The sequence below is a fragment of the Coccinella septempunctata genome, chromosome 4 (genome assembly GCF_907165205.1).
Source record: "Coccinella septempunctata chromosome 4, icCocSept1.1, whole genome shotgun sequence".
NCBI classification, from domain to species: domain Eukaryota; kingdom Metazoa; phylum Arthropoda; class Insecta; order Coleoptera; family Coccinellidae; genus Coccinella; species Coccinella septempunctata.
The window spans coordinates 421815-435662 of record NC_058192.1 but is presented as its reverse complement, the minus strand read 5'-3'; the positions used below and the strand labels follow the sequence as shown (position 1 = coordinate 435662).

At 37.4% G+C, this 13848-nt stretch overlaps 1 protein-coding gene across 1 annotated transcript in view; it reads right to left on the bottom strand.

Moving 5' to 3' along the window:
- Positions 1–398: 398 nt before the first annotated feature.
- The window catches only part of LOC123310734 (pickpocket protein 28-like), a 103016-nt gene continuing 89566 nt past the window's right edge, over positions 399–13848 (bottom strand). The window contains exons 2-20 of the mRNA XM_044894368.1: positions 6067–6363; positions 5843–5980; positions 5583–5789; positions 5258–5366; positions 5050–5198; positions 4627–4748; positions 4470–4558; positions 4227–4411; positions 3734–3819; positions 3583–3642; positions 3499–3526; positions 3323–3445; positions 2871–3197; positions 2492–2577; positions 2378–2437; positions 2241–2280; positions 849–968; positions 646–737; positions 399–588 (exon numbers count right to left, since the gene is read on the bottom strand). Of these exons, the coding sequence (XP_044750303.1) occupies positions 431–588; positions 646–737; positions 849–968; positions 2241–2280; positions 2378–2437; positions 2492–2577; positions 2871–3197; positions 3323–3445; positions 3499–3526; positions 3583–3642; positions 3734–3819; positions 4227–4411; positions 4470–4558; positions 4627–4748; positions 5050–5198; positions 5258–5366; positions 5583–5789; positions 5843–5980; positions 6067–6224 (2337 nt within the window). The 5' untranslated portion in view covers positions 6225–6363 and the 3' untranslated portion in view covers positions 399–430. The remainder of the gene's footprint in view (positions 589–645; positions 738–848; positions 969–2240; positions 2281–2377; positions 2438–2491; positions 2578–2870; positions 3198–3322; positions 3446–3498; positions 3527–3582; positions 3643–3733; positions 3820–4226; positions 4412–4469; positions 4559–4626; positions 4749–5049; positions 5199–5257; positions 5367–5582; positions 5790–5842; positions 5981–6066; positions 6364–13848) is intronic.

Genomic DNA, 13848 nt, shown 5'->3' with positions numbered 1-13848 from the left:
TCCAATTATGCATTTTAAAAATCATCAAAAATACTTACCGAATATAGTTCTCGGAAACTGCTGCAAGTGGATATGTCCATGAATACTTGGAAGATCACATCAAATGGGAAATGAGCATTCTAAACTGAAAGTGCCCAAAAACCTGTTTTTTCGAGTGGGATTAGCAAAATGACGAATGCGCCAGTCTGTCTTATAGAATCAGATTTTAGGTTGGAGTGTTTGGACCATCGAGTGTTAACTCCCAAGATTTGAAATATCTCATAGAATATGGAAGATAGAAAAATCCTCATTTGACAAATATTCCTAATCTGTATCTATGCTCCCATTTTGTGCTGTCATTTGTGACCTATAATACGACTCTGTGGAAAAATTCTCTAACTAGGGAGAGTTCAGAGAGCTGAGAAAAACTCGTTTATTATTTATTAGCATCTCATTTCAAACTGAACAATCTCCGCGAAAAAATACTCTGTTGAGGCCTTGGTCTCCTCATTTTCTTACACACCAAGCGTAATGTCAAAAAATAAAAGAATTCAATAAGACTCAGCAGGCTGAATCCAACGAACAATCCGAGTAACCCACCACAATTCGCTAAAAACAAAATGAACTTTGAAAGATCGAGAAAACCACATAAAATTCTGTACTTACATACGAGATCAGAGAAGCCAAAAACAACGCTTTTCACCTGCTTGCTGAATTTCGATTTTTCGAAGAAGAAATGCGCCACTGCTGTATTCTTCCTGAAATGAATCAAGAACTTAAAAAAGCACTGAAGATATCTGGCAGTAGATCGAATTTTTCCGCAAAATGCGTAATTTCTTCCAAAGCGAATTGATTTATTCCCAACTCACTTGTATTCTTCTTCGGCCTCTTCTGATTCGTTCTTGTAATATTCGATTTTGAGATTGCTGTAAGTTCCCGTTTTCAAGTAAGTGACTTCATAGCAGCCAGGTAAACAGTTGCATTTCGAACTGAAAAATATTCAGTAGTGATGAGGTTAGGGTCGTTACTAGAGTATAGGCCGCCTGAGTCAGCTTAAGATACCCTGTGACTACACATATACTTAATTAAAGAGAAGACACAGAAAATTAAAACTGCATAGTGATTTATTTCACAGAATACTGATCCTAGAAAAAATCTAATTGCATATTCATGATCTGCGACCTCGAATTAGTCGGTAAAATGACCCGGGTCGATGTAGCTAAATGAATAATTTTTTGTTCGGTTGTGGAGCGCGGGTAAGAGCAGAGAAAATTAGTGAATCCGAAATTTTTTTATTTCTCGAACTATATCGACCACGGTCATTTTTTCGACAAACTCGAGGTCGTAGATTACGAATATGCAATTAGATTTTCCCTAGAATTAGTATTTTAGGAAATAAATCACTTTTAGTGAAAAATTTCGAAAAAATTGGTCAGCTTTGAGGAGCTGTAGCAACAAGAAGAAAGACACTGGACATATGCTGATTTTTTTGGTGATAGATTAATCTTCTGCGAATTGAAAAATCAGACTTTCATCCACCTTCCGCAAACAGTTTAGATTTTATGATTTTTTCCGCGAAGGTCCAAAATTTTGAATTTTCCACCGACCATAACTTAAAAACTAATCCTTTCAGCAAAATTCTGTTTGAATATTCGTAATCTACGCCCTCGATTTAGTAAATACTTCAATTTTGGTGGAAATCGGGGAGACCGAAAATTTTCGCAATTTTTCCATGCATATGTATGGAAAAATTGCGATTTTTTGAAAAAAATTTTTTGTCTCCGATCGAAACCAAATTCATACTATACACTAATTCGAGGGCGAAGATAACGAATATGCAAACAGATATTTTTTAAAAAATTTATTTTTCAAGTTATGGCCAATGAAAAATTGAAAAATTTGGACCTTCGCGGAAAAAATCATTAAATCTGAACTGTTCGCGATAAATGAATGAAAATTGAATTTTTTTATTTGCGAAGGATCCACCCATCATAAAAAAAAATCAGCATATGTCTAATTCTTTTTTTCTGGCTGCTACAGGTCCTCAAAGTTAACCAATTTTTTCGAAATTTTCCAATAAGAATGATTTATTTCCTAAAATACTGATCCTACAAAAAATCTAATTGCATATTCATGATCTGCGACTTTGAATTAGTCAGTAAAATGACCCGGGTCGATAAAGCTAAATGAATAATTTTTTGTTCCCCCCGTTAAGAACGGTCCTGGATGAGGTACATACATGTACTATGAGATACACTCACGCGATTGCCTGTCCTTTTTCAGATGCCACTTCCACCAAATCTGAAAAACAGTTGAAACTTCATTTTTCCGCAATAAAACTTTTCCAGTTTATCTATTTTTTCCTTCACTAAGTTTCATCATTTGGTGTGATACTCACTTTTGGCTTCAAACTGGCACAAGGCTTGTTGTTTGCTACAAGTTGTAACGTCTCTGGCTTCTAAAATCAACGTCGTTCAGACCTTTTTCTACATTATGTCAAACCTCAACTTACTCGGCAAAAAATAAGGGATACACCCGCATTTTTCCTTCGTGTGATTCGATAGACACTCTAATCTGCAATTCCTTTCCGTGTAAGTCCTAAAAATGGAACTCTCTTTCTGAACAGCTTACTTTAATTCCAAAATATTGTTTTCATAAATTCATAAATCACTAGTGATTAATGATTAATTTTTCAATGATGGTCCATTTAACAATCGTTAAAGATTTGTTAAGTGGAATCATGCGAAATTCTTTAATAGTTCGACTGAAATGAAAAAAAAAGGCTTTTAACTTTTTTTTTATTAATGAGCATTTTTAACAGGTGATCAACAGATAGATGCACACAATGTTACTTATGTGCAAACAGTGATGTTTTGAGTATTGAATAGATTCATTGGAGGTATTGCATAGAGAATTTCTTTTTCTTTCCAGCACGTCTCTTTCGTTTCTCGTTCCATTTCCTCAAATCCAAACATATCGTTTTGAGGACGATATAGTAGAAGCATTCAACCAAACTCAAAATACTGAACCCTAAGAAGGCTCCTAGAAGCCCCCCTGTATTAGCTGAAAAAAATTCGGTCATTAGGACCGATAAGCTGGGAGAAAAAAACGCTCGAATATACTCACATAAAAAATCAGTGAAACCGTATATTTCACTCTTCAATTCTTTGACATACCTATGCTTGAAGAAGAAGAAATTCACAACTGCAATATTATCCCTGGAAGAAAAAGTATCTCTGATGCTTTCTGACTTTCCCATTTTTGATTCTATATACAAGGTGCGTTTGAATAGTTACAAACTATTCGCAACTATTCATCAACACCCTGTCCACTTTAAGATTACCTCAGATATTCGTAGGTAAAATTGTCCAACTCTTTGTCACTGAATCCCTTCGTCAAAGGAGTGCTCGATCCTGATTTAGTGAAGGATATTTCAGCGCACCCTGGAAGGCAATCGCAATTTTTGCTGAAAATATTGAACTGTGGGAATTAAAATACAAAAAACCTAAGAGTACTTACGTTCTTCCGTAGACAATATTCGTAGCTTCTGCAAAATCACTAGGTTTCATACGAACTGCTTCAAACAATATCAAATTCACCTACCTTGTGCATTTTTCACGCAGTTTCCATCTCTCTTTGCACATATTCTTTTTCCTTTACTCTCTGAAATGAAGAATGATCAAAATTCGAGTTCCATAAGCTCATATAGGACTTATAGGAGGCTATTTGCAATGTATCATTGAGATTTACTCACGTGGTAGAAAATATGGAATACATCCACACATTTTCAATGTGTAATTGGATTGGCATTCTTGGTAACAATTGTTGGTGGTATAGGACCTGCAACGTTACCGAATGTGAATTTTGTTAAAAAATTATGGTGTATTATTTACCATCAAAATGTTCGAGTATCACATACTTGCCAGCTTTTTTTTGTTTGAGAATTCATGCTCAAGTGTGTGTTGAGTATGTGGATAAAAGTCACAATAGGTTATTTTTTGGGGTGTGTATTTCGTTGGGACTGTCTTAAATGATTCGCAGTCTTTTTTCGATAAACTTAAACATCGTCAGGATTCTTGACGAAAGAGGTTGAATTTGTAAACCTCTAGTATCTTACCATATACTGTCGAGTTTAATAAGTAGGTATCGAATTATGGAGTTATTTGACGTGTATGAAGGTTCATCTCGTAATAGAATAAATAAATGGATATACGAATTTTCGAGCAGCGTATGGTAGAAAAACTAACCTGTAATATTGCAATCTTCTCTCGTTCGAAAAATAGCATTGCCTCTTCTCTATGGAGACGCTTCTCAGAGAATCCGTAGCTTCTCTTATCACCGGATTTATAGTGTACCTGGCTTCGACTCCAGGACTTAGAAGAAAACCGAAATCAGCTGTTTTTGGGGTCTCCAACGGGTTTGCGAGTACTATCTGAAAACAACACATCTGAAAGCTGAAATCATCTTGGCGTTTTACCGGGAGATTTCACCTTGAAACCCACGCTGTAGGTCGAGGAACAGTAGTAATTATCAACCTGGGTATCCAGGATTATAGAGAGACCCAAGTGTTGGCCTGATCCTGAAATAATTCGATATAAATCGTAATATCGTAATTTGAATTGCACATCATAAAACAGATAAACTAACCTAGTGGCCTCCTTGGAATATAATCAGACGTGGCCTCTGATATCTTGTCAGGAAAACCATCTTCAGGATTCCAGTCGTAGATATAATTCGAGTAGGTTTGATTCAAGTACGAAGTACTTTTTCTTGAAAAAACATTGTACTTGAATAAGTCAAAAACTCATGTTGGTAAAATAGTAAGGCATGTTTTCATGAAAAGGTCCCTAGCTGAACCAAATATTTTTCAGTTGAAACATCCTTGATATTACTGATAAACTCACACATTCAAGAAAATACGAAAGATTTTGATCTATAACTGTGAAAATCTTATTTTTCAATGTGAATTATTAAGGCCCCATCCTTCGTTTGAAACATTTAAACACTACACTGTACCAATGAGTGGACAATGATCCTACAGTTGTGTTTAGATGTTTAAAGATCACTTACGGGTTCCAGTAAATTTTGTTGGGTGGTAAACGATTGAAGGAACAGCACAAACCCTCGTCGGTCAGATCGTTATTGAAGTATTCGTCACAATCGACTTTCTCGTTCTTCCAATAGCACGACCTCAACATATCGCTACAAGACTGTCCTACCTGAAACTCCGAAAAAATCAAATTTGGAATTCTTCCCAGGACCTTCGTCTTTTCCCAACCGTTATGAGAAAATTCTGCATCGTGTCCCAGTCGGTTTCGAACTCAGTCTCGTTCATGTCGTTGTTAAGGTTGCAGTAGTCGTTGAGCAATTTTTTCTGAGCCGGGGTCCTAGAAGAGAGATTCTTTAAGAACTGATCCTTCGAAAGTTGTCTGAGAAGCAGTTAGGTTGATGACAATGATGGTGTAAGGCATCTTCCTCCTAGTAAAATGAACCACCTCTGTTTCACCTACAGTTCGTTGTACAGGGTGTCCCAAATTCGATGTCCACTCCCAACGTTTCCGAGTTCTTTTTCAGATAAACGAAGATGATGATCATCTACTCACCCCTGCGCCACGATCCTTTCAGCTTCGTGTCTCTTCGCCTGATTCATGTTGCAAATAGTTATCGAAGGAAAAGGTATAGAATTCAAATCCGCGTCAGACGGGCTGAAACTGATAATGACCGGACTTTCCGACCATTTCACATAGATGTTCGATATGAAATAACCAGCCAAACATGCCGCTATACCGAAGGAACAGAACCAAAAAAGTCTGAAAGTAATTCTAGTCCGTTATCCAGTTCTTCTTGCAGTACTTCGATATACCTTTCACACAAAGATAGGGTAGGATCGCCCACATATCTCAACCCGTGTAGAGTTGTATTGTCGCAATAGTTTTCAACTTGGTACAAAAGTTTTTTCGTTACAGGTGCAGATACAGATTTATTCTTATTCTTAATGTTGCTGAAAAACGCGACCGACAGGTCAACAGAATAAAACAAACAGGAGTTGTTACTGAAAAACCTCGATACTTCGAGGTATACACTCACCCTATTCCGATAGGAGGCATTGGAATCGTAATATCCTTGTTTTTACCCTTGTAATAGTCATCAATCTGGAATATAGTTTTTCTTTTATCCTCTGGATGGATCGGAAATCCATTTATCGGCTTTCTGGGTCGTATTGTATTGTAACTGCCAATCATCATGGTCTTCTTTCGAATCTTTCCTTCAAATTTCCTCCTCTTGAAGCACTCAAAGACTTCCTCTTTCCTCTGAATGTATACCAAACTCACTGATAGGAATAGAAGCGAATACCTTCGAAGGTATGTCAACTTTGCGTGTTACCTAAAACGTGTTCAAGTTTAATCTATGTCATCTATCACCCTTAACAGGATGGGAAAGAATTCGTGTTTGTTTTTCCTATAAAACTAATGAGGGAAAGGATGTCACATGTTTCACGATGTATAGCATCAATTTCGGTGAATAACATCATTCATTATATCAGCTTTCTGCATTTTCTAATTTATATTTAATGAAGGGTTGCTTTGAGGGAGGGAAAATAAGAAACGAATAAGAATTATACGCTTCACTATGTCGATGAACTGAAAAACTGAAAAAAAAATTAAGGCGACTTACTGAGATCGAATAATCGATATAGTTATTCATTATAAGTAATGGAATAAGTTAAAAATGTGATCTTATTCGAAAATTCGGTATGAAACTCGATTTTGAAAATCTCGATTTTCACCTATTTTCTACTCTGTCTGAAAATCAGGATGTTCTATTACTGTCCTCGGATATGGAGTGCATAGAATTTGTTTAGAAGATTCTAGAAAACCAAACAGTTGATGATTCAATAGAGAAGTGCACTCCAGAGAACTCTTCGAAGTCAACTCGAAAATGAAAAGTGGAAAAACAAAAAAAATTATTTTCTCCTAAACAGTGTCAGAAATTGGAAAGTTTGGTATAAAAATATAGGTTTTCGAACACGCTGAATCTATTGCAAGCACTTTCGAAAGCCTATCCTCATTGGTTTAGATTTTCATCTTGGAAATGGCATTTTTCAAAAATTGCAATTTTCAATCTGCGATATCTCCTGTTATATTCGTCTGATCCAATTGGGATTTCCGGTTATATAATCAGCGTTGCCTAGGCTTCCACCTCAGTACAAAAACTCGATTTCGAAAATCTCGATTTTTTGGGTCAAAAATGAGCAAGGGGTTAGACCCCCCTAAAATCACACATTTGCTACGCTGTCTAAAAATCAGGATGTTCTATTACTGCCCTCGGATATGGAGTGCATAGAATTTGTTTTGAAGATTCTAGAAAACCAAACAGTTAATGATTCAATAGAGAATTGCACTCCAGAGGGCTCTTAGAAGTCAGCTCGAAAATGAAAAGTGGAAAAACAAAAAAAATTAAACAGTGTCAGATATTGGAAAGTTCGGTATGAAAATATAGGTTTTCGAACACGCTGAATCTATTGCAAGCACTTTCGAAAGCCTATCCCCATTGGTTTACATTTTCATCTTGGAAATGGCATTTTTCAAAAATTTGCAAATTTCAATCTGCGATATCTCCTGTTATATTCGTCTGATCAAATTGGGACTTCCGGTTTTGAAGATTCTAGAAAACCAAACCGTTGATGATTCAATAGAGAATTGCACTCTAGAGAGCTCTGCGAAGTCAACTCGAAAATGAAAAGTGGAAAAACAAAAAAAATTATTTTCTACTAAACATTGCCCGATATTCGGAATTTTGGTATGGAAATATAGGTTTTTGAACACGCTGAATCCATTGCGAGCAATTTCGAAGGCCTATCTCCCTTCGTTCAGATTTTCATCTTGGAAATGGCATTTTTCAAAAATTACAAATTTCACTTGAGAATTCGTCAAGACCGAACAGCTGCATCGAGCTCGATAAAATCTTCAGATTTTCAACTAGAAGAGTTGCTCTTTCAGAATATGTATCACATTTCCATCTACGGTTATTTTTTTGAGAGAAAAACTACTCTAACTGTGACTATCGAAAAATTTCCAAAAAGATGGAATCACCTAAATACAGTGCCAGATATTCGGAATTTTGGTATGGAAATATAAGTTTTCGAACACGCTGAATATATTGCGAGCAATTCCGAAAGCCTGTCTCCCTTCGTTCAGATTTTCATCGTTGAAATGGCATTTTTCTAAAATTGCAAATTTCAATCTGCGATATCTCCTGTTATACTCCTCCGATCCAATTGGGATTTCCGGTTCTAAAATCAGCATTGACAAGGCTTTCACCCTAGCACAAAAACTCGATTTGGAAAACCTCGATTTTTTGGGTCAAAAATGAGCAAATGTTAAGACCCTCGTAAAATGACATAGTTGCTTCTCTGTTTGAAAATTAGGGTGTTCAATCAGCATCCTAGGATATGAGGTGCATGGAAATTAATTTTGTGATTCTAAAAAACCCAATTGTTGATGATTCAGTGCACTACAGTTGGAGGAACTTGGTCGTGTCCATAGCCAACTCATTCTCGGTAAATTTTTCGAAAACCGACGAATTTCATCAGACCACTTCCGACCAACGGGCGCAGATTGTTCGCCAAACCACCCTTCCAGTCTCCCGTCGGGCATTAAAAAACGGCAACGGTCAATTATAAAGATCGAGTCTGCAATTTGTTGATCCATTATCACGCACAATCACACACACCTTGTCTTTCGACATTGCACATGTCCCACGACCACCGCGGAAAGCTGAAAAACGGGCATGAGGCCTCGTTCAGGGCCCTTCTGGCCTCGTGCCCCACAAGGGCACCGTGAGTCGTGAAAGACCCCCCAAGTGGACCCCCAAACATGCACGAACAATATTTTTCTACGGGCGTTTTCCCCGACGACTTTTGTTTAACGCAAAAGTTGCGGCGTTCCGGGGTTGACAAATGTACCCCCCGCCGGAGAGGCAGGGTCTGTTAGATAAGTTTTGTTGTTGTATTTGTGATATATATATATATATGTGCCCTGCTACGGAATCATTTGCCGTGAAATTGTACATGAGTTTGAGAAGTTAATCGTGTATAATACGGAGGGAAGCATTAAGAAAGACGTGCTTTCTTGGCAATGAAAATTTTCGTATGATTCACTATAAATAGGGGGACTGGTGCTTGATGAAATACGCCCTGAAGGAAACTTTTCTCAAATGCTCGTTAAGGGTGATGAAGTTTTTCGAAGATATATTTCTATCGTATCATCTTAATACGAGGATGTATTGAAAAATTCTTAGCCTATACTATAGAACCAAACAAAATTTCAATGTCAAAATATCTTATTACTCAACATATACTCCTTTCAATTGGATACATTTATTACAGTGAACCTGCAACGTCTCTAGACCTTTCAAAAAAAATGTTTCTTCTTGCTCTGCAAACCAGACCTCCACAGCTTTTATTACCTCCTTGTTGGAAGAAAATTTACCACCTTTTACACTTTTTTTCAGTTGAGGAAAAAGTCGGATGGAGCCAAATTTGTTGAATAAGGGGGTGTTCTAGTGATTCAAACACTAAATCATGAATTTTTTGCATGGCAACATGAGATTTGTGTGCAGGGGCGTTGTCCTACAAAAACAAAACACTTTTTGATAGCTTTCCGCGTCTTTTCTCTTCAATTTTTTCCCGTAGAGTGGTCCGTAATGTCGAATAGTAATCTCCGGTTATTGTTCTACCCTTATCCAAAAAATCAATCATGATTACTCAATGGCAATCCCAAAAAACTGAAGCAAGAACTTTTCCAGCAGATTTTTGGACACGAAACTTCTTATAGGTCTTGGAGAACCAGAGTGTCGCCATTCCATCGATTGTTGCTTTGTTTCTGGATCGTAGAAATGTACCCAAGTGTCATCCATAGTAACAATTCGGTTTAAGAAGTCTACATCGTTTTCAAATCGAGCACAGATCAAACGCGTGCTTCTACCCTTGCACGCTTTTGGTCAACATTCAAACATTTGGGGATCCATTTTGCAGCAATTTTTCTCATGTCCAAATTTACGTGAACTATATGATGAACGCCTTCGTGTGAGATATTCAGTGCTTCAGATATCCGTTTTAGCCCAATTCGACGGTCTGATAAAATCATGTCATGAACTGCATCGATATTTTCGGGGACTGACACAGAAACTGGCCTTCCCTATCGGACATCATCTTCAATGGAAAATTCACCTCTTTTGAAGCTCACAGTCCAATTTTTCAGGGTCGCATACGAAGAACATTGATCACCAAGGATATTAAGCATATCTTCGTAAATCTGCTTACCTCTCCTTTTAAATACAGCTACTTGATGATGGCTCGATACTCCAATTTTTCGATTTTCACAATTTCGGTGGACATCTTCTTTCTTTTAATTTATTGCGTAACTCTGGTTTACTTTTTTAACCTGAAACTTCACACTGACACATCTAATGAGTTATTGTTCATTGCTATGGTAACGCAATATTTTTTTATGCATGGTGCTGGTCTAGGCTATAACTAGACATCGATACATCCTCGTAGGTATGTATTTTGTCACTGTTAAAATATAATTCCTTTGAAATCTTATCATTATCATCATCAACCGTATAATTTTCACATATTTCAGAAAAAAATTGGTATTTTTCTGAGGAGAAAACATGAATTGATTCAATAGTCTTAGCTTTAGACGAGCAGGTTGTTTATCATCAAGAAGGCTATTTAATTTTCAAGATTGATGTGTAGATGTTCCTCAGATATTCCATGATTGAAGATGAAGAGTGACGAATTTTTCAAACTTTGGTTAAAACTGTCTTTATCGTGAATGAACACCCTCTAAAATTACGAAAAATCTCAAGAATATGAAAAAGGAAGGAACAACAGATAACAGAATCTTGTCACTTACTTTAATCAACTGATATTATGTATATACAAAATGGAATTGATGCTAGTTCTTACATTAGAAATTAAAAAAATACAGTCGATTCCACTCCAATCTCATAGGCCATCACGAGCTTCATTTCTGATACCCGTACACTTCCACCAGCACCCTTGGATCATTCTGAGCGGGAAGGGTGAAGTAGATCTCGACTCCATCAGAATACACGTCAATGTCACCAGCAAATGCCCTTTCCCTACCCACATTAATGAACCTAACAGACGTGATGGATCTCACGTTGTTGAAGGTAGCGGTGTACTTCAACGTTTGGTCCTTGGTGCTGACCACGGGATAAACCACCAGATCCCTAAGGAGCAGAACATCCTCGCTCTGCCTGGATTTGTAGACTTCGTCACCCCAGTTACTGCGTCCGTCGTCAGGGGGCAGGGTAGTCTTCAGGACGGTTCTGGGCTTGCCGTTGAGGCCCAAAACGGTGGATCCGTACTGTACCACGCTCAGCTTCGTCGAGGCTTGAGCCTCGGCCAGCGAGGCGGCGACGAGGCACACGAGAACCAAGGAGAAGAGCAATTTGGACATTTTGATACGCGTAATTCTGCAACCGAACTATGAAACGTTCAAAGCAGCTCGAGGTTTTATATACCTGGAGTGGAGTTGATTTGAAAATCTCTAGTCTATATCTTATCATTCCTTGAACTTGAAGTGGGTTAAATGTGGAAAAGCAGGTAGCCACTTATGCTTCGATAGATACAGTGGTTTTTCCATCGTTTTATCCAAATATTTGGTGTTTTGTGTCGGTCATATCTACGATTTCACTTCAAACAAAACAAATAATCAGGTTCTCATTGTTTCCTATTAGAATCATTATCAATATAGAGTCGCTATGAGTTTAACCCACTCTTGTCAATTGTTCGTTATTTTCGGACTAAGGTTACAATAAAATGTAATCTCTTGGTTTTTCCAATTGAAACAATGATTTTTTACTGAGATTTCATGAATTATTTAGGTTTACTAGTTCGAAATTCAGTATTTACTACAACTCTTGAAAGCAGAGTGGAGATATTTTATTTTATTAGAGGTATTTGGTACACATTAAGGGCCTCGAAGATGAAATGACTTTTTTTCAAGATAAGCAGGCTCCATTTTCGAAAACATTTTTATGTGAACCTGGATCGACAAAACAGATCTACTCACCTCGAAATCGTTAACTATTTACCTTCTCCACTGAGAAAAACCAACATCAGAACTGAGAATAAGAAAAGTTATCGAATAATCCCCTATATGTATTCTTGTCAAAGACACAATTTCTGTGTCGTTCAGACACGCCCTAATGATCACCTGGCCGAGTTCTAAAATACAGGGGGAGAGAATAATACTGTCTCGCATCAGAGGGAACGTTGACACTTCTGTTTAGTGTGTAATTTTATCGTAATGGGTACCTAATTTATTTCGGTGCAACTGAAAGGATTCAGGAAGGTATATTCTTCGTTGAAGTCGATGTAATCCGTTAATAAGTTAACGGAACAAGTGTAGACATAGTGAGAGAGGTGGCAAAAAACCATATCATCCATTTACTCATTCAAATATCTATGTTGAGAACATGTATCAACATGAAAATGTTCGAGACCCATTTGATACCAAAAATTTCTGAAAAATGCTTACAAAAATAAAGAAAGTTCACAACAATTCTGAAAATATCCGCTTGAAAGCTAGACAGACATCTGCGAAAAATGTTTGCATCACCTGGAGTCTGGATTGGATGAAATACAACAAAAAGTTCGGGCGAGAACATAGAAATTGACAATCTCCAGCATAAAGCTGGATTTACAAAGTTGCTGATCAAGTTGGAAGTACACAAGAACTTCTCTCAACTCAATAGTGGCCAGCCTCAAGTAAAATCCCAAGAGATCTATTATAATTAAGAGATTCAACACTAAACAGCCGTACAAATCTTGTTGCTTGGAGTTGAGAAGATGTTTTTCTGTTGAACCGCCATCTTGGAATGGCTGTATCGTCCAAACGAAGTATTTGCGGACAAAGTGACATGAATAGATTATCCTTCATGAGTTTGTCACCGGAGCAACTCAGCAATTTCCCCAGGATCTTCCGCGTTGCCAGGCAATAATGGCAGTCTCGGCATTAGCCGGTGCAATATAACACTGTTTTTCAATGGGACTTAGATAAAGGAGTGAACATAAAAGGATCCAGATGCAACAATTGACGTCGGCATCTTCAGCCGTTCAAAGTTGAAATTAATTATAAAAATATCCAACACAATGACTACCAGCTCATTGTGCCTCTTTCTGAAACGGCCCGAATCAAAACCCCCCAGTGACAAGAGTATTGATACCGCTGAATGGAGGCGAAGATTGGACCTCCAGTACTCGAAATTTGTTCATTTAGACATCGACAATCTTCGCACGGATCCTTTGTACGTATAATTGATTGGGATTGCGTTGCTTTCATAGCTACACGATCCTCTTGAAACAATCCCGAGTGAGAACGGACCGATCTTGCCAAGTTCCACCTAGTTTTGTATCAGACGCATCCAGAACTGTAGCTATAAAGAGTTCCTTCCTGATAGCCCAAGAAAATTAGATCGGAAAAGAGCCGTTCTTGATAAAAATTGCTAACAAGTTGGAAATGGTTTCAAAATACGAAGGGAAAATTTACCAAATTTTGGCGATCGATTATGGCTGAACCACTTGTATGGTTCAAACGATTTTGATGTCATCTGAGAGGCATTTTCCTTCTTTACGAAAGGAATGAAACAATTTTGACCAATGCACACTATTTAGTGAAGATTGCGAAAAAATAAAAAAGCAAGAGCCCTACAGAATATGATGAAAACAATTTAAAATACCCCAGTTTTCACCGAAAGAACACATAATGTATAACAAGTGTTCCAGCCATGAATACACGATCTTGATCAGTGTAATTGAGTCCGAAATGCACG